General features: G+C 38.7%; 1 protein-coding gene across 1 annotated transcript in view; it reads right to left on the bottom strand.

The window, feature by feature from the left end:
• Nucleotides 1-244: 244 nt before the first annotated feature.
• Nucleotides 245-17,030, bottom strand: part of MINK1 (misshapen like kinase 1) — a 1,658,622-nt gene continuing 1,641,836 nt past the window's right edge. Inside the window, exons 33-35 of the mRNA XM_044077078.1 lie at nt 8,697-8,856; nt 7,612-7,751; nt 245-2,825 (exon numbers count right to left, since the gene is read on the bottom strand). Coding sequence (XP_043933013.1) covers nt 2,742-2,825; nt 7,612-7,751; nt 8,697-8,856 — 384 coding nt within the window. The 3' untranslated portion in view covers nt 245-2,741. The remainder of the gene's footprint in view (nt 2,826-7,611; nt 7,752-8,696; nt 8,857-17,030) is intronic.

The following is a 17,030-nucleotide window of genomic DNA, read 5'->3' as shown; positions in this document are numbered from 1 at the left end:
CAAAAAACAAATGATTAAATCAGCAGAAAGGGCAGAGATGCAGGACTCTGTTTCTGCCATTTAGTGCTACCTCCTGTACATTACATTCGGTTCCATTTCTTAAGAGTCTCACTTGAGATTAAACAGACAATGCACATTATGTTCAAAAAGTCAGGTTTGTTGAACTTCCTATTATGACAAAAAAATTACATATAAATTCCTTCAATCTTTCTTCCCACAACTGTTGTAAACAAAATAGCTCAAAAAGTTTGTAACACCACCTGGTAATGTGTATTGTCTTTTGAGATGAAATTAACACAAGATCATGTAAGACAGATGGCAAGGAATGAATTCAGGTCCACTTACTCAATGTAGCATTCTCCCCTGGGTGTTTCTTAAAACAGCATTCCCTACTTTACAATTCTACCTAGAAAACTATACAACTCTTAACGGTTTCTTCTTCAGCTAGAAATCATAGAACAGGCCAGAATGAAATGTAATCTTCAAAGATGTCCTTTTCCTGCAAATCGTCCTCACTGAAAAAATGCAATAAAAAGGAGCACAAGTATCCCCCCAAAACATGAAAAAAAAAAATGCAGTCTATTTACCAGTAACCACAACTATAACAGTTATCTGTCCTTCAAAACAGCAATGCTCAGTCATTCCATATTTCATCATGGCTGTGCAATAAACACATCAAGCAATGTCTCCACAAATTAATACCTGCAGCGTGCAAGTTGGACTTGCTCCATCTTATCCAAAGGGATGGAATATCTTATCCAAAGGGATGCAATATAGAGCTTTACCAAACACTCAATGCTCCTAATTTAAAGTTACAACTATACCGCTTCTGAGATGTCCTAAATAAGAACTGAAGCCCAAAGTGTTTAAAAATCACCTCTCTTGAATTTATACCCTGTAGCAGGACTGACATGACACATGCAGTCCAGCATGCCATTTAATCCAGCACAAACACATTAAGATTTAATCTCAACAGGACTACTGCTTCAGAGCTAATTACTTTTAGTTTTCTTCAATTATAACACTCGAAGGCCTCTATTGAAGCAGGTCAAAATAGTATTGCATACTGGAATTTCATTGCACTTAAACAGAAGTGGGTCAAATATAAACAAAAATATATCAGGACAATACTCATCTTGGTATGAATCAGATCAGTACATTAATGCAATGAATAGTGAACCAGACAAATAGTCCATCTTGGAAAGCAAATTATGCCAAGTAAAATGATCCATTATGGAAACTGCATCAGAAGTAACGGAAGACAGATAAAGCATTACTTGTCCACCTCTTATGCAGGCAATTACCTGTATGGTACACATATGAAGGATGTTCTCTCTCATGTCGTCCTGCAACCTTACGATGACATCAACACACTGGTTCACGCAACAAACTAATAGTCTTAGAATATGATGCACATCAAAAGATTTTTAAAAAAATCCTCTGAGGTGTTCAGAAAGAAAAAACTAGTCTTCCCAACTCTGACATGAGCATTACATTTCCCCATGATGCACATCAAGGACTGTTATAATTAAAAATCTCTAAAAAGTTAATCGGAGAAAAATGCAAGATCTAACAGCTGATAATGAAGTCACGCAGCTGTAACAGATGACAACTACCAGACGATGATTTAAGTATTATGCATGCCATTCTAAACATCACAGTAAGCAAATGATGAGGCATGCACATACAACACAGTGACTACTGCTTTAGAACCCCAATAGAACAGAATATGTACACATCACACACAGTCGTGTACATTTTGTTCTTATTTGTTAATATCATTTTAGCTTCACGTGACAACTCCAAAGACGCCAAGACAACAGCTGTGCAAGCAACTTCTGTCCATCACAAAGACAGAGGATGCCAGCTAATAAAAAAATAAAAACATAAAAATAGGAAATTATGGCATACTTTGCTGGAGGAAGGCTACATTAGAAGGAAGGACCCCTCCAAAACCATGGGAAATGGTTAACGGGTAAATGAGGGCATGCTGCTACAACTGAGATCCTAAATTTCATTCCCCATTAAAAAGTCAAATACAGATACACGTTACCTAGCTTCTGGCCTTCATATTTCACGGTTTCTTTGTTTTAGACTTGCTTGTCCCTTCCTGATCCATTTTACAGCTCACATGTAAAGCAGTTTTCCACAAATATAAAATACAATAAAGCATAAAGAAAGGAGGAGATTGGACTATCTACTGAATAACCAATTAACATAGTCATCTGCTTTCTCATACTTTGAGAACAGTCCACTGTACAAAATGTCAATTTCTGCATTTCAGGAAAGGGAATACAAAGGAGAACTTTCACATTCCCCAGCACTAATCTTCCAATAAAAAATATAAACTATTTTTTACATGACCAAATTGATGTCCATATAATTATATTTGCCTTTTACTGCCACACCTAACAGAAATGACCATGAGTCAAGAGGGGTGCAAACAATACATTCTGAACACTCAAAGCACAGATTCATAATGTGATTGTCCTCCACCGATCATATAGTAGGCATTCCATTATCAAAGCATGATAGGCAAGTCAAGTGACCAGAAAGATGTAGGCATGAGATCGCTTCCCACAAGGCTCCAACAAATAATTGCATCCTTTTAAAGCAAGCTTCTTGAAACGTATTCAAGGCATCTTTTTTCATAAGTCTTTTGAAGATAAATTATGTACAATCCAGTGTCTGAAGTAATTTTGCCACTGTCACTCAGCATCCATAGATACTTTATTTAATTATTACCAATTCATAATACAATTTCTGTTTAATGTCATGAAGTACACCTGGCTACTTCCTCCAGAACGGACCGAGGCGAAAAACACCTAGTTTAAAAAAAAAAAAAAAAAAAAAAAAAGACAAAAATGTTTTAAAAATTAATAAAACCAAAAGGATATCGCTAATTAATTTCAGAAACATTCATTCTCACACCCGACACAAAAGATGGGACAAACCAAGCAAATACAGTGAATAACTGGCACTAATATTTTAAGATCTGATTTGCACTTATTGATCAGCATACCTTTCAACTGTCCAACTTTTCTGCAAAATTAAAGGAGCATTACAAGCAGCCAATAATATGACATACTGCAGTGTAAAACATATTATTGTTCATAAAGTGCACATCTATGCAAAAACTGATCAATAATCCTTTTAAGCAAACATCAGTAATATTTCAAAATGCCCCTGACTCTGCTCCACCCCCAACATTACTTTTAACTCTGTCCAGAAGTACTGAGCAAAGAATATGAGAGGTATGCTGACTGGCTTGTTGCACAACTTCAGTGAGATATTTTAACCACTTAAAAATGACTAGGACTGCTGATGTCTGATGCAGGACTATGAACAAAAATGATCTGTTCCCATCAGCTCACTGATTTGTCCCATACTGTTGCACAATTAGCTTCTCTATCAGTTAAAAGATACAGCAAACTTCCCAGACAGTGCCATTGTTGTGGTTCTATTATGCATAATGCACTGCAAATACAGAAAATATATTAGTAGAACCTCTCAACCCAGAACTACAATACTGGCCCTCTTTGTGAACCACCTGCCCACAAAGAGAACAAAGTCTGTGGCACAATAAAACACTATACACAGCTGCCAGTTATTTCTTTGGAAATCCAGCCTATGTGGAAAACTCTAGTCTATAACTGAAACAGAAGCTTGTCAGGTAACACCTGCCACAAATTACATAAAATTTAATGACATGTTTATGTCTGACATGCAAAAAAATTATAACAAAAACAGCGAGCTATTATGAAAGCAAAGCAAGTGGAAATCAAAAATATTTGCTGATGAACAGATGCTAGTTGGTTAGCCAAAACTGAGTAAAATCAAAAAGTGTCATGAATATACAGAAATGGAAATAAAAGCTTACTATTTAATAATCATTTTTTGTAGCGACTTATATAGAAAAAATTAATCTGTGGGTTATGTGCCTATCGAAGGCTAAAGATTCACTCAAGGGGGCTCCTAAAATCACAAGATCATGGGCTGAAAGTTAAAACGAACACAAACAAGAAACTACACTCCTACTGCCAAATGTTTAAGACCAAGTAAGCGTGCACAACCTTATGAAAAGTAAGAAACTTTGTAGGGGGCCTTTGCTCTTTCGTGAACCACTGCTGCATTAGTATTGGCGATTTTTTTAAATTTTCACTTAGTGACATAAGATTTAAATATAGACATCCAAAATGCCTTGAGACCATGCAAATACTGAAAGCTAAAGAAAAATAACACTGACTATCAGAATTAGACACAATACACATGTACAGTCAGGGAAGACACTGTATATATGCAAATGAAGAGGAAATTTAATTTTCTGCGGGCCAACAAAATAATGTCAAAACTTCACACAGACTTAAAATGAAGTACAGGAAGCCCTGGCTATGCAAAAAACCTGACGCTTCCAAAGAAAAACAAATTTTTATTTTCCACTAACATCAAACCTCCAAAGGTGCCGCAGCTGTTCTGGGGCTTGCAATGGCAATTTATGGAGAAGCACAAAGGAGGATCAGGAGTGAAGGTACCTCCCCCCCATAAGATCATCGTGACTTCATGCGAGTAACTCAAAGCACAACAAAATTCATAAAGGCAAACACTGGAGGGGTGTTTAGTTGAGAAATACTAGGGCTCTGTCACATGCTAAAAACAGATAAGAAAGTTGCACTGGTAATGCAGTGAATGGGTAAATACTACAGGTACAGCAGAGCTGTCGCTGTGACAGAGTATGAGCATGCTTCTCCATGCATGAGGATAGAAGGAAGCACTCTGGCCTGCCACTGCACAGCTGACAGGACGCATGACAATGTCTCTTATAACACTGATTTGGCATGCTGAATATGCGCATGATGCAACTGTGAACATCTGCAGTACTGGAGGCAATTACTGTAATTTCAGAGACTATTGACATTTAGGGTAAACAAATTAAAATAATTAATGTAATATAATAAAACAATACAGTCAGCTTGGACTATGCACACTTCTATGGACCTGCCTAAGAGGTACTAACGAAGTCTCAGCCAGTTACCTCTCAATGAGAGTCTGCAGACAGGGACCAATTCCATGTTTTTGCATCTCGCACCATGTACAATTACTTCCTATACGAGACTTTGATAGGAGAATAATGCAGCAATGAAAACATTGTGAGGAAACAACAAAGGGAAAAACAAAATGGGGAAACTCAAGACAGACAGACCCATTTAAGACCATAGTGATGCTACCCACGCTTCTTTATTGAAAACACAAAGATAGCATGTTATGATTAAAAAACAAAACAAAAACAAAAAAACTGCAGTCTATGTATCCTTTTCATTGTGGGGCACTACCAAGAAAACAAGTGTACAACACAAGACTAAACTACACAATTAACAGCCAGCTCTTACAATGTTATAACTGCTAATACTTCAATATGTAATCCAAGCAACGTGTTCTCTTCTGTAAAATTCTTTGCAAGGGCACACTGGTCTCAAACGCTTGACAAGCTTGAGTGTGTTGTATCACAGATGGGAGAAAGTGATAGCATATGTAAACAGTGACACAAAGCACTGTAATGAAATGGGAGACTGACATTCTGAGAAGAATGATTTTTCTTTATTTTTTTTCTCTCATTTGTATTTTGTCATCTGTTCGGATTGGCAAAGTGAGAAGGCTTTGGGGAGGTCTTTGCAACAGCAGAGCAGAGAAAGAAGATTAGAATGCGTGAGAGAGCAGCTTCTTCAGTAAATGCATGCCATTTCACTGGGGTCAGCAACAAGACAATGTTATGTACATACCTTTAAAAAAATGCAGAAACACAAAATGCAAGGCAAAACACATTGGGCATCAAGCGTCCTATACAAATTACAAAAACAAGCCTTCAGCCCTCCAACACCCCCCCCCCCAAAATGCATATGGTTTGAACCATGCTCAGTGTGATGCTTTAAAAGTTGTCAAGTTACTTTTAAGAGCATAGCCATTTCGCTTGACACAGCATTGTTAATGAAGTTATAGCAGCGGTAGGGATGCTAATAGCACAAGAGTGTACAAGCAGATACCATAACTTAAGCAATCACCAGGGGCCACAGCTATCTACAAAGTATACTCAGTGCTCTGAGGGACTCACCTGTAGACACAGCACTATGTACAATGCATACCTTGTGCAACTTACTTTCTCCCTTTCCTATGAAACATGGGATAATAGACTCCCTTCCCCTTTCCACAAAACTACTGTTTGTAAATGAAATTTTAAAGTTGGTTGTCAGTCAACCTGAATAAAAAGGGGTACCATACAACCTTAAACTTAACCTTTCTCAACAAAGGGAAACTCAGGCTAGAACTATTAGGGTTCTCTAGCCTCCTAATACTGCCTTGATTTCTCATTCCAAGAGCAAAGACTTAAGGCATGCCCAGTGTGCACGCAGTTTGTTTTTGAAAAATGTAGTTCAGTGGCAGGTCCACATTATTTGTGTGTGCAGCAAGCACACAGGGTTGCAAAAAGCAATTCAAATGGAAACTAGCATTCAATACTGGTCAAAGAAGCACATATGCATAACAATCTTGATTACAGGGCTGCTGTATTTAATGGATGTCAACTACTGCCACCTAAAGAGAAGCTGTATGCAGACCTCTCCTCATTAATGGAGATTAACTGCTACAAGTACAGAACTGATCCACAAAGAAGCCAGGTCAATAACACTTAACTGTACTTTTTTGGTAAGCACACACAGGCTGCCATGATTCACAGTCTGGAGCAAAGGACAAAACCCACCAGAGCACTGAGTCTCTTTGCAAACATGCAGCTTCAGCCCCAGATGTACTTGAGGCATGATACTTTTCAGCCTACTAATATTCCAAATAATAGGATAAGCAGACCATACCGAAAAGACACGGTAAAACTCTGCATCAGCAAAGTTGAGAATTAATGCTAAATCGGGGTCTGCCCAACAAAAGTGTACCATCTACTGTTACAGAAGCTAGTGGCATCAGTATTTAGGGAGCAAAAAGTGGGCTTCAAGAAAAGAATACAAAGTGAATTAAAAACTTAATTCCCCATCCTGACCACAACTTCCCACATAAACATCAACCCTAGGAAAGTGTTTGTTTACATTGTTTATCGCCTACGTAACACAGAAGTTAGGTGCCCAATCCAAGAATCCCTTTATAAGGGAAGCAACTATGTAACTGCATTGGGGTAACTTTTTATTTTATTCAGAGTAAAATGCGTTTCAGGATACCCCTTTCCTCAAAATGCACAAGAGAAAAAAATGCAGCACCCCAAAAAACATCCCGGGTCTCTCCACAACCACAAGTAGTGGCAATGTCTTAGATGAGCCCCTTCCACTTTGCTTCTTGCAGTGTTACTGCTAAACTGTTAAACTGCTAACATTGGACAATTTACTGTCACAGCCTGAAACTCAAAAAATGATTGGACAATTTACTGTCACAGCCTGAAACTCAATAAATGACTTCTGGCACTTTGGGTTAACCGCTTGATTGCCTGCTGAAGTGTATACATTTTTTTACTTTTGTTTTACAATAAGCTCTAGAATGGCTCTTGTGTTATTCTGACCCCAGTGAGTGGCACTTTAGTTTTTAATTTTTTTGCTGTAACACCAAGAATGTTAGTACCTTATCGTTGCGCTCACACAGGAACTTCAGCCGCTGGGCTCGTTTGTGCATAAACACCCCGTCCAAGTGACCTGTCTCCACTGATCGGATTTCTATCGCCTTCTCCCCCCAGCCCATGATCTGATTAGAGCAGATGTACGCTTCAAAATAAAATATATATATAGTCTTACATTAGACACATGCAAGGGTATAACAGACACATATCCCTCTTTTTTTTTTTTAACTGAGAAAAACAATGAATAAAAAGAAACAACAAAAACAAATTAAAACATCACATGAATACAGACTGTACAGCATAATAAAAAAAAACACAATTTACACCAAACAGGACATTAAGGGGACACATGCATGCTCAGAGGTCAGTGCATTGTGAATGACAATGAAATAAAAAACCCCTTCAAATAAAGGGTTAGGCTTCACTGCAGCTGGAAACACGAGATGTGCACAACAGACGTGCGTGATACTATATTGCAGCCATTTTTTAATGAACTGCAACATCAAGCAAGAAAACTACACCTTCCTGCACACAATCAGGCAAAAATTTTCCTCACTAATATTGTCAGGTATAACAAATGGTTGCAATACAGCAAATATATTCTCTTCTCTGACATGTTTCAAGCTTCAGGAAAGTCCACCATTTCATGGGCTTTCAGTAGGTCACCTGCTGTGCATTCATGTTTCCCATTAAATGAAAACTACTACAGGGAAGGGTGAAAATGTTTATCCTACCACAGCATATTTAAAATTACTACAGCTAGAATATGCACATGATCTGAACACTGAAGCAATAAATTCACGCTCGAGTTGCTGCAGATCTTTTAGTCATCCAGACACCTCCAGTCTTTACCATCTATGTAAAAAGTCTAGTTCACCACTTATAACAGTATCAATATCAAAAACATGTTTAACTTTTAATGCAGTTGCTTTAAAAAAATCATTACCTACACTGACAGAACTGTGTAGAAAACTTTAAAATATTGACCAATGAAGTGATAAGGCATGCTCTTCAGATGCAACTGCCCTACCAGATGCATTCAGCATTAAGAAAAAAAAGTCAACCTGAGCCAACTTGACACTATCCTTACCGACAGAAGTGGGCATCTCTCCCCACTGCAGTACTACATCTTTGATAATTCTCCCATAGGTATTCACATAAACACCCTCATCCTCGTAGCACAGAAGCATCTCCATACCGTCCGTATTTGGCAGGAAGATAATTGCATGAGGTGTAATCTGACTTTGGATCTAGCACAACAAACACGGTAATTAAACAACTGTAAATTACTATTTGAAGTAATGCATTAAGTACTGCAGATCACATTACATGACTATTCATACACACTAATATAAGAGCCCAGCTGAAATGGTTTGCTGTAAAAAAAAAAAAAAAAAAAAAAATTGAAAAATTTTAAAATCAAAGAACAGATTTTTTTGAATGCAAAACACATTTACTTACTTTATTTTTATTTATTCCCACATGTACAAAAGGATAATGCAACTAGGCTAAAAAGTTCCTTTTCAGCAGCATCTCCAGAGATGAGCTCCACAAAGCAAACAGTTAACTTTTTAGACAGTACAGATTTTAGTACTGTTATTCTTTTACAGTGAGATACAAATTGTTATGTACATAATTGGGTACAGTCATTTATAATTTAAGTACAGATGCAGAAGAGATGAAGGACAAAGCATGTTGAATAAACTTCTAGAGTAGGAGGCTTGGAAACGTTATTTAACAGGATGTTGAAATAAAAGTTCTTGGATACCTTTTTGAAATAAAATTTAAAAAAAATTCTACAAAGTAAAGACAGCACAGCTGTGTGAAGTACTCACCAGAACTGAAGATAACTGAAGTCTCTCTCTCTCTTCACAGAACTCAACAGTTTACAGAGCTCGCTGTACGAGCAGTACGTCAGGCATTCCATACATACCAGTACAGCCCATGAAATATAGGCAGCTGCAGACAAGATATACAAGCACAACCTAGCCTTACTGGATTTCTCTAACCAGAGTCATAACATAAAATGAGGCTCCAAAAAGGTGACCAAAAAATAAAGATAGGTTCTATATGTATGCCAAAGCCATAAGTTGCAACAGGATGACTGCTACTGCTTTCTCAGCTGTGTCCATATACAGAGAAGTCTACCCTGGAACAAAACACCATACAGCTGTTGAGTGAGATATCAAGCTCCACTAAAATATCCAGGTCGATAATGCCAATGACAGCTAAAAGGAGAGAAAGAGCAAAGGAAAGCCACAGCTATTACATCTCGTCTTCATGCCGTTATAAATTGTTCCAAACAAAAGCTAATCCTTGATACTGGCTTGCTAAACAACCTATCTGTACACAAAATATTCTCCAACAGTGTTACAGGCACTAACTACATAGAACAAAAATTCCTGGGGAAACCACAGACAGCAGGAGGAATGCCACCCTGAAAGCATGAAAATCCCAATCATCTACTGCTACGATGAATATCTTACAGACGGAACAGCTCCAGAAAATGGCCATAAAATCATGTTTAGCTTTGGAAACAAACCCCAACTTGTATATTTGGCAAATGCAAGGATCTTGCAGCTGCCACTCAGATGACACTCTAAGAAGCAGCTGACAGCATCTGCACTGGCACAGTTAGCTCTGATGGCTCCCAGCAAGGCTTTAAGTTGCAACACAACCCAATGCAGGCATCTGTCCAGATGGAAGACAGTCTACTTCTGCAACAAGCAAGCCAATTTAACTGCTGCAAATTACACAAAAAGTTCATAGGAGTTTCCGACAGATGGTTCTGTAAACGTACAGACTGCATTCCTGATACCATGCAGCAAAACATCTACTCTTCTTTCACCCTTCAGGATGCCGATAAAATAAGAAGTGGGTTTTCAGATTTAGGGTAAAGTCAAACATAACGTTTCATAAAAGAGATGTAAGGTAGAGACATCCTTATGGGTGATCATGCAAGGGTCACAGCACAAAAAGGCCTCAGGAACCTCTAAATTGGTGTTGGTGTCAACTGCAAGATGGCTTTTTCATGACAAAAAATTCAATTTAAGTGAATAAGCCAGCTCAAGGGCCATCTTCACTAATACTTACAGAAAAAAATGTTAAAGACCAACTAGAACTACACCTTGAGTATTTAAATGTGAAATTATTTAACAAATATACCAATAAGACATCCTTCTGAGAGCAGCATACAAATTTATTCTAGGATCTGACGAAGCCTCACTCAGTGTTAACAGACCACATCCACTGCACAATGAGAAGAGAACCTCTTCCATTCTGACAAATCATTTTTTAGAAGGATTAATAACTTCCCTCCTGTAATACATCTACTGTCTAGGGAGAAAACAACAATGCCGTATTGAAATTTAACATTGTAGGGTGCTGTTCAAAAATGACCAATTTTAGGCTCATCCCGACCAACAAGCAAGCAAAAAAATGGAAAGCCATCGTCACAGTCAATCCCTTTTTCCCCCCATGTCTACAATGGGTAGACAATATTACATCAACAGAAGTCACAGCGTGACCTCACCTAAACCCAGGGGAAGTCTCCAACAAAAAATATACAACTGTTTTCATTAAAAGGGAATGGGTTAACTGAACGACAATTTTTATGACAGTTATGTATTTTTATGCAATAAATACTTAACAGGCCTTGTCTCATCACTTCCAAGCAATCTTGTCTTCTTTTGCAACCACCAATAACGTCATCTTCTGCCAGGACAAAGAGCTAGAAAAGTATGGCATCATATGCACTCAGTACCTGATGTCTCCATTTCTTCACTAAGTGCTACAAAACCAAAAAGCAAGCCTGAAGGAAAGTGCATGGTACCAGCTTAGCATTAAAGTGGCTTTAGAAACCAGTCAGTGTGAGTTAAGCCCTTCTCCAATTCAGCACTGACTGCTACCTGCAATTTCCCAAGCCAAAGTTTATTTTTGCTCGATTTTTTAACTGCATTCATTACCTGGGGAGACACTTTGCAGTAAGACCCTAATAAGCAGGGCAAATCAAAGGGAAGTATTTTCTAAAGCAGTTTACATTTGGAAACAAAGATGACAGACTTATGGCTGCTCTACTTAAGCCTGAAGGAAGGGATGATAATCAACAGCACTCAAACATGGAGAACTGAAGGTTAAATGCATGTCTCAAGGTCTAACACCAAGTGGTGGGACAGAGGGTTAAGGGATTTTAAGCTTACAAACACCTCCATAGCAAAGTCAGCTGCCTAGTCCCTTCTTTAATTACAAAGGCAGACCTACACCAGTACCATAGATGGATACAGCTCCAACAGCAAAGGCAGGGGAGGAAAGGTGTATCCTCAGTTAAACGATCACAACATTGACAATTTCTGCTGTTGCAAAAATGCAAACTGATATACTGAATTATTCCTTTTATCATTGTTTTAGTCAGCTTACTAAGCTCTAGCTTCCTCCCCCCAGGCCTCCACTGAAAAAGGGGGCTTTCCAGCCGCACTTTCCCAGTAAACAATTTTTAATGGCAAGTGTTAACCTTTCAAATCTGGTACTCCCATACCATCTTTTTCATTGCCTATTAGTAGCTTATTCCAACTCACCCTTGCCCCTCCCACACCAAACCTCTCATCCAATTTCATAACATACCCAGTTCTTCCTTCATCAATCATGTCAAGAATACATTATACATGCATGTGGGATATCACATGACAAAGCATCTCTTGTACTTTTTGTTCCAGATCTAATTTAAGGATTTTCCATATTTAGAGATTTTTGTGGTTTGCTATCATAATGTGGAATGGCAATTAATCAAACATGGTTTGGCTGAATGCATTGTTTGAACATTTCATAATGCCGAACTGAAACGTGCAGAATTCATGTTAAAGAAAGTAAGTCTCCATTCGCTAATATGAAGTAGATGCTATGAATGTAGATTGCAGGACACTGCGGATTGGGAAATTTACCCTTCTCCTCACTGTACTGCAATCTTGGAGTTGGTGTATATATTTTCCAGGGGGTTTAGGGGGCACAGCCCCCCCACATAGGGGGTGCAGGGTTTGCCCCCTGTAAAAATGTAATCCAATGTAGATTTTTGTGCATCTATGCTTTTTTTGATGTTAGAGTGTCTGATATGATATATGGATCCTCGGAGCCAACTGTTTGATCCCGCAGAGCAACATCAGTGTTCCAGCCTTGGGCCTCAACTTTCGCCTCCCACAATGCTTCCGCCTCCTGATTTACCTCAGATCTTGGGTGATGTCTGAGGACCAAGTTTAATAAAGAAAAATTAAAGTCCCTACAGTAAACAATCTATCAGGTCTTTCAAGAGAATGACAGTGACAGGCTTGTACCGGATGGAAATGAATGAAAGATTCCATCCATTATGGTAAGTACTTTAGAATCCTAATCAGTCCGTCCAATGCAACATATAGGTCAGAATCCTGAGATACACGTTTTCCTGTGGCATCTTATGACAGAAGACATTTAAAATGGTTTATATTTATTTAAATTTAAAATGAACCTAAAAAGCCCAGGCTCTGGAGAGGCACTCTGACTTGAAAGAGATAAAGGTATGCATGGAAGTCAAAGTAGCAGCATCACAAATATTTATTGAAGATCCAAAAAAAAAAACATGAAAATAGCTACAGCTCAAGCAGTATGTGCCCCTGGTTTACATGGTAAGGACTTTTATTTCTGTATTTAAATATAATACACACAACCATTTAGAAAGGGAACTTTGCAAACTTTCTGGTCAAGCTTGTTAGGAGGCAAGGTTATGCTTTGGTTCCATAAATGTAGTATGTCTAATGCTTTCACTCGTTATAATAAATTTGGAAAGAAAACAAGCAAATGAAGGGGGTTGGAACATATCCGATTCAGAAGGTACTTTAGGAATAAAGGAAGGGTTCACCCTGAGAAACATCCTATCTTTGTGGAAAATGATGTAAGGTGAGGAAGAGAAAGCCTGCAGCTCTGAGATTCTCCTGCCTGAGGTGATAAGTACAAAAAACAGTGATTTCCAGGAAAGGAATTTTAATTGAGTAGTGGACGCAGGCTTGAATGAGGACTTATAGCTACCAAAACTAAATTCAGGTCCCAAGGCAGTACAGGATATTTTATAGGTGTAAGACAGACTTCCCTTCAGAGACACATTACATAACTTGAGAGACAAGCAAATAGTCATCAAAGCCAACAGGAAAGCTAGAAATAACTGCTAAATGCACTTGGAGAGTGGATAAACTACAACTAGTCAAAAAAAATGGTTTCAGAAGAGGGAATTTGACTTCTCTGGGCCTACAGGCGAGATGACAGCTGCCATGCACCTTATTGGTTTCTGAATGAACCGTGAAATTAATGGTAGAGATGATAGGTGTAAAACAGCAGCAGAGTTCACTGTTCAGAGTATTCCTTGGTAGCTGCCCTGGCAAAGAAAACAAGGCAAAGAACTTTCTGTATTTGGTTTGTCGGAGAGAAGCAAAGAAATCCCAACAAGGGGAACAAATGATAAAAAATCTGGTTGGCCACTTTTAGATTGGGGGGACCACTTATGAGGTATGAGAACAAGATGAGCCTTGTCTAACTAGAACAAAGTGGTTTGAGGCCATCACCCATTGCAGTAACCTCACTGCTACCCCACATAATGGGTACGATCTGGTTCCTCTCTGCTTAATGATGTACTAAACTACAGTCATTGTCGATTTAGATGGAGATCACTCCCTGAGGAAGTTTATCCTGAAGTTCCAGCCACACAAAAAGGATCGCCCTCAACTCAAAGACATTTATGTGAAAGGCCGCATCTGAGTTGGACCACTGACTTTGAACTAACCTCCCTTTTTAGCAGCTCTCAATCCCAAGGAGTACACATCCATCCCAAAGTCACTAAAGCTACTAGGTTTGGTTTTCAAAGTTCTGTATTATCCTAATTTTTCTTTTTGCTTGATTGATTTAGATATACATTTGCTGGCTTCTGATCTATGCTGAAATTGCTGTATTTTATCCCACCCTTATTCCTGCTGTGTTAAATAGTGGTCTAACAACTTGTGTGTTTCCACCCTCTCTATTGGTATCTTCTTATAATTGGTGGCTTTGCAACTGCCCAAGCCTGCTGTACATTTGATCTGTGACACTCCTCCCAGTCTAGTGTCATTAGTTCATTCTACCAAATACAGAGAAAAAAAATTGCACTTTATTCATCTGCTCTTACTGTATTTCTGTTTCTTCCTACTTTATTACATTATTTTGCTTTTGCCTCTTCTTGAAAGTACTCAATTGTCCTTATTCTGCTACATTTATTACTGCTTGGTAGTAGCCTGATTAAACTGCAACTGTTATTCTAAGCCTTTTGGTTTAAGCACCTGGGCTTCAGACCAGTTATTTTACATTAAGAAGGTTTGTGGTCAGCACTGTTGTGGCAGGACAGGTAGCTTACATCTTTCTAAGTTGGGAACTGCTGATTGAAGACTCAGTGTCTGTTATTTTAAAAGTGTATTAGTTCTGGTTTAAGCACTTGGTCTTCAGGCTAGTTATTTTACATTAAGAAGGTTTGTGGTCAGCACTCTTGTGGGAGGATAGGCTAGAGTCTGCCCTTCTGATCTCGGAATTTCTAGTTAAAGGCTTATTGTGCCTGCTTATTTGAACCATTTCTTTCTGAAATTGGTGCGCCTGGTTTGCTGTAGCATAGATCAGATTCAGGCCTGCTGAATCTGGCTTTGTTTTTCAACTTGAGCACTGATCCAGGCCATCTTTTTTGGAGAAGGTTCCCCTGCACCCTAGTGGTAGGAGTGTGCAGTTAGAACTTGTCTAATTAAAGACTGCTGGAACAGGGCTCAGTTTTGAGCTTTTTACTGGTTAAGTGGGTAATTTGTTTAAATCAGTTTGCTCGTTTTCTATTGTTATATAAAAAATGCACTTTATTCATCTGCTTTTACTGTATTTGTTTCTTGCTACTTTATTACTGTATTTTGCTTTTGCTGCCTGTTCTTAAAAGTACTTAATTGCATTTATTACCGTTAGTAGCCTGATTAAATTGTAACTGTTATTCTAAGCCTTTGCTTTACGCACTTGAGCGTCAGACCAGTTGTTTTACATTAAGAAGGTGTGGTCTGCACTCTGGTGGGAGGAGAGGGTAGATTCTGCCCTTCTGAGCTGGGAGTTTCTGGTCAGAGGCTTATTGTGCCTGCTTATTTGAACTGTTTCTTTCTGAACTTGGTACACCTTGTTTGCTATAGCATACACTAGATTCAGACCTGCTGAATCTAGCTTTGTTTGTATGACGAACACTAATCCAGGCCATTTTTTTTTTTGGAGAAGGTTCCCCTGCACCCTACTGGCAGGAGTGTGCAGTTAGAACTTGTCTGATCAAAGACTGCTGGAACGGGGCTCAGTTTTTAGCTGTTACTGGTCAATTGGTTAGTTTGTTTAAATCAGTTTGCTAATTTGCTACTGTTAAAAAAAAAAATTACACTTTATGCATCGCCACTTAGTTAGGGTTAAACTATTCCCGGCGCCATAAAATCTGCTCTTCATATTTTCCCGTAGAACTAGTCAGTTTTTTAGTTTTAGCACTCAAATCTGTTTGAGTTCAGCACTTGTTCAGAACTCATTGCAAGCACTAAATAAGCTACTAATTAATACAGCACTCCACTTTCCTCACTTATCTAGAGGAAAACGTTTTTTAGTACTTAATAAATAAGCACCTATCAGCTCCCGGTGTTTCCGCCTTTCTACCTGATGAATCTGGGCATCTTGGGGCAACGCAGAAATTGCCTCATGTATACAGACAACCCTCTCCTCCTACCACCCAACACTACAACCTGTGAGAGATGCACTTATATAGCCAAACTGGAAGCAAAGCTCTCTTCAGACAAGACTGGACTAGACAGTCAAGAGGAGAAGGTAAACACTTGCACCACACCACACTCATCACATAGTCTCTCTCTTGCCACCCCATAGTGCCTTTATTAGGCAAGGTTCAAATTACAAATTCACCACCATAACAGGTACAAGCAAGCAAAATCTGAGGGTAATGCTACTTAATGCTAGAAGTCTAAACCTCAAAATGCACTCACTCGAGACACTCCTTAAAATGGAGAACATCAACATCTGTGCAGTGTCAGAGACCAGGTTCAAGAATCCAGAGAGCACCCTTGCATTATCAGGCTATAACTCATACCACAACTTCTGTCCACCTAACCTGGACCGAAACACTAAAGGCGGAGGCATGTCCATATTCATTAAGGATAGCCACACCTCCAGGCTAGTTGCTCAGTATAACGCATCCAAGCTTATCCAAGTGCAATTAACTCTGGGCAAGACTGCAATCCAAATTGTAGCTTGCTACAGATCCCCCACCATGCCCCAGGATTCCCACTCCTCATTTCTTGATACACTGGAAAATATTAGGGTACAACCCAACACCCTAATATTGGGCGATTTCAATTACCCTACCATT

This window comes from Protopterus annectens, chromosome 7.part0, assembly GCF_019279795.1.
Source record: "Protopterus annectens isolate FY-2018-M chromosome 7.part0, PAN1.0, whole genome shotgun sequence".
Taxonomy (NCBI): Eukaryota; Metazoa; Chordata; order Ceratodontiformes; family Protopteridae; genus Protopterus; species Protopterus annectens.
This window is presented reverse-complemented; position numbering and strand designations above follow the sequence as displayed.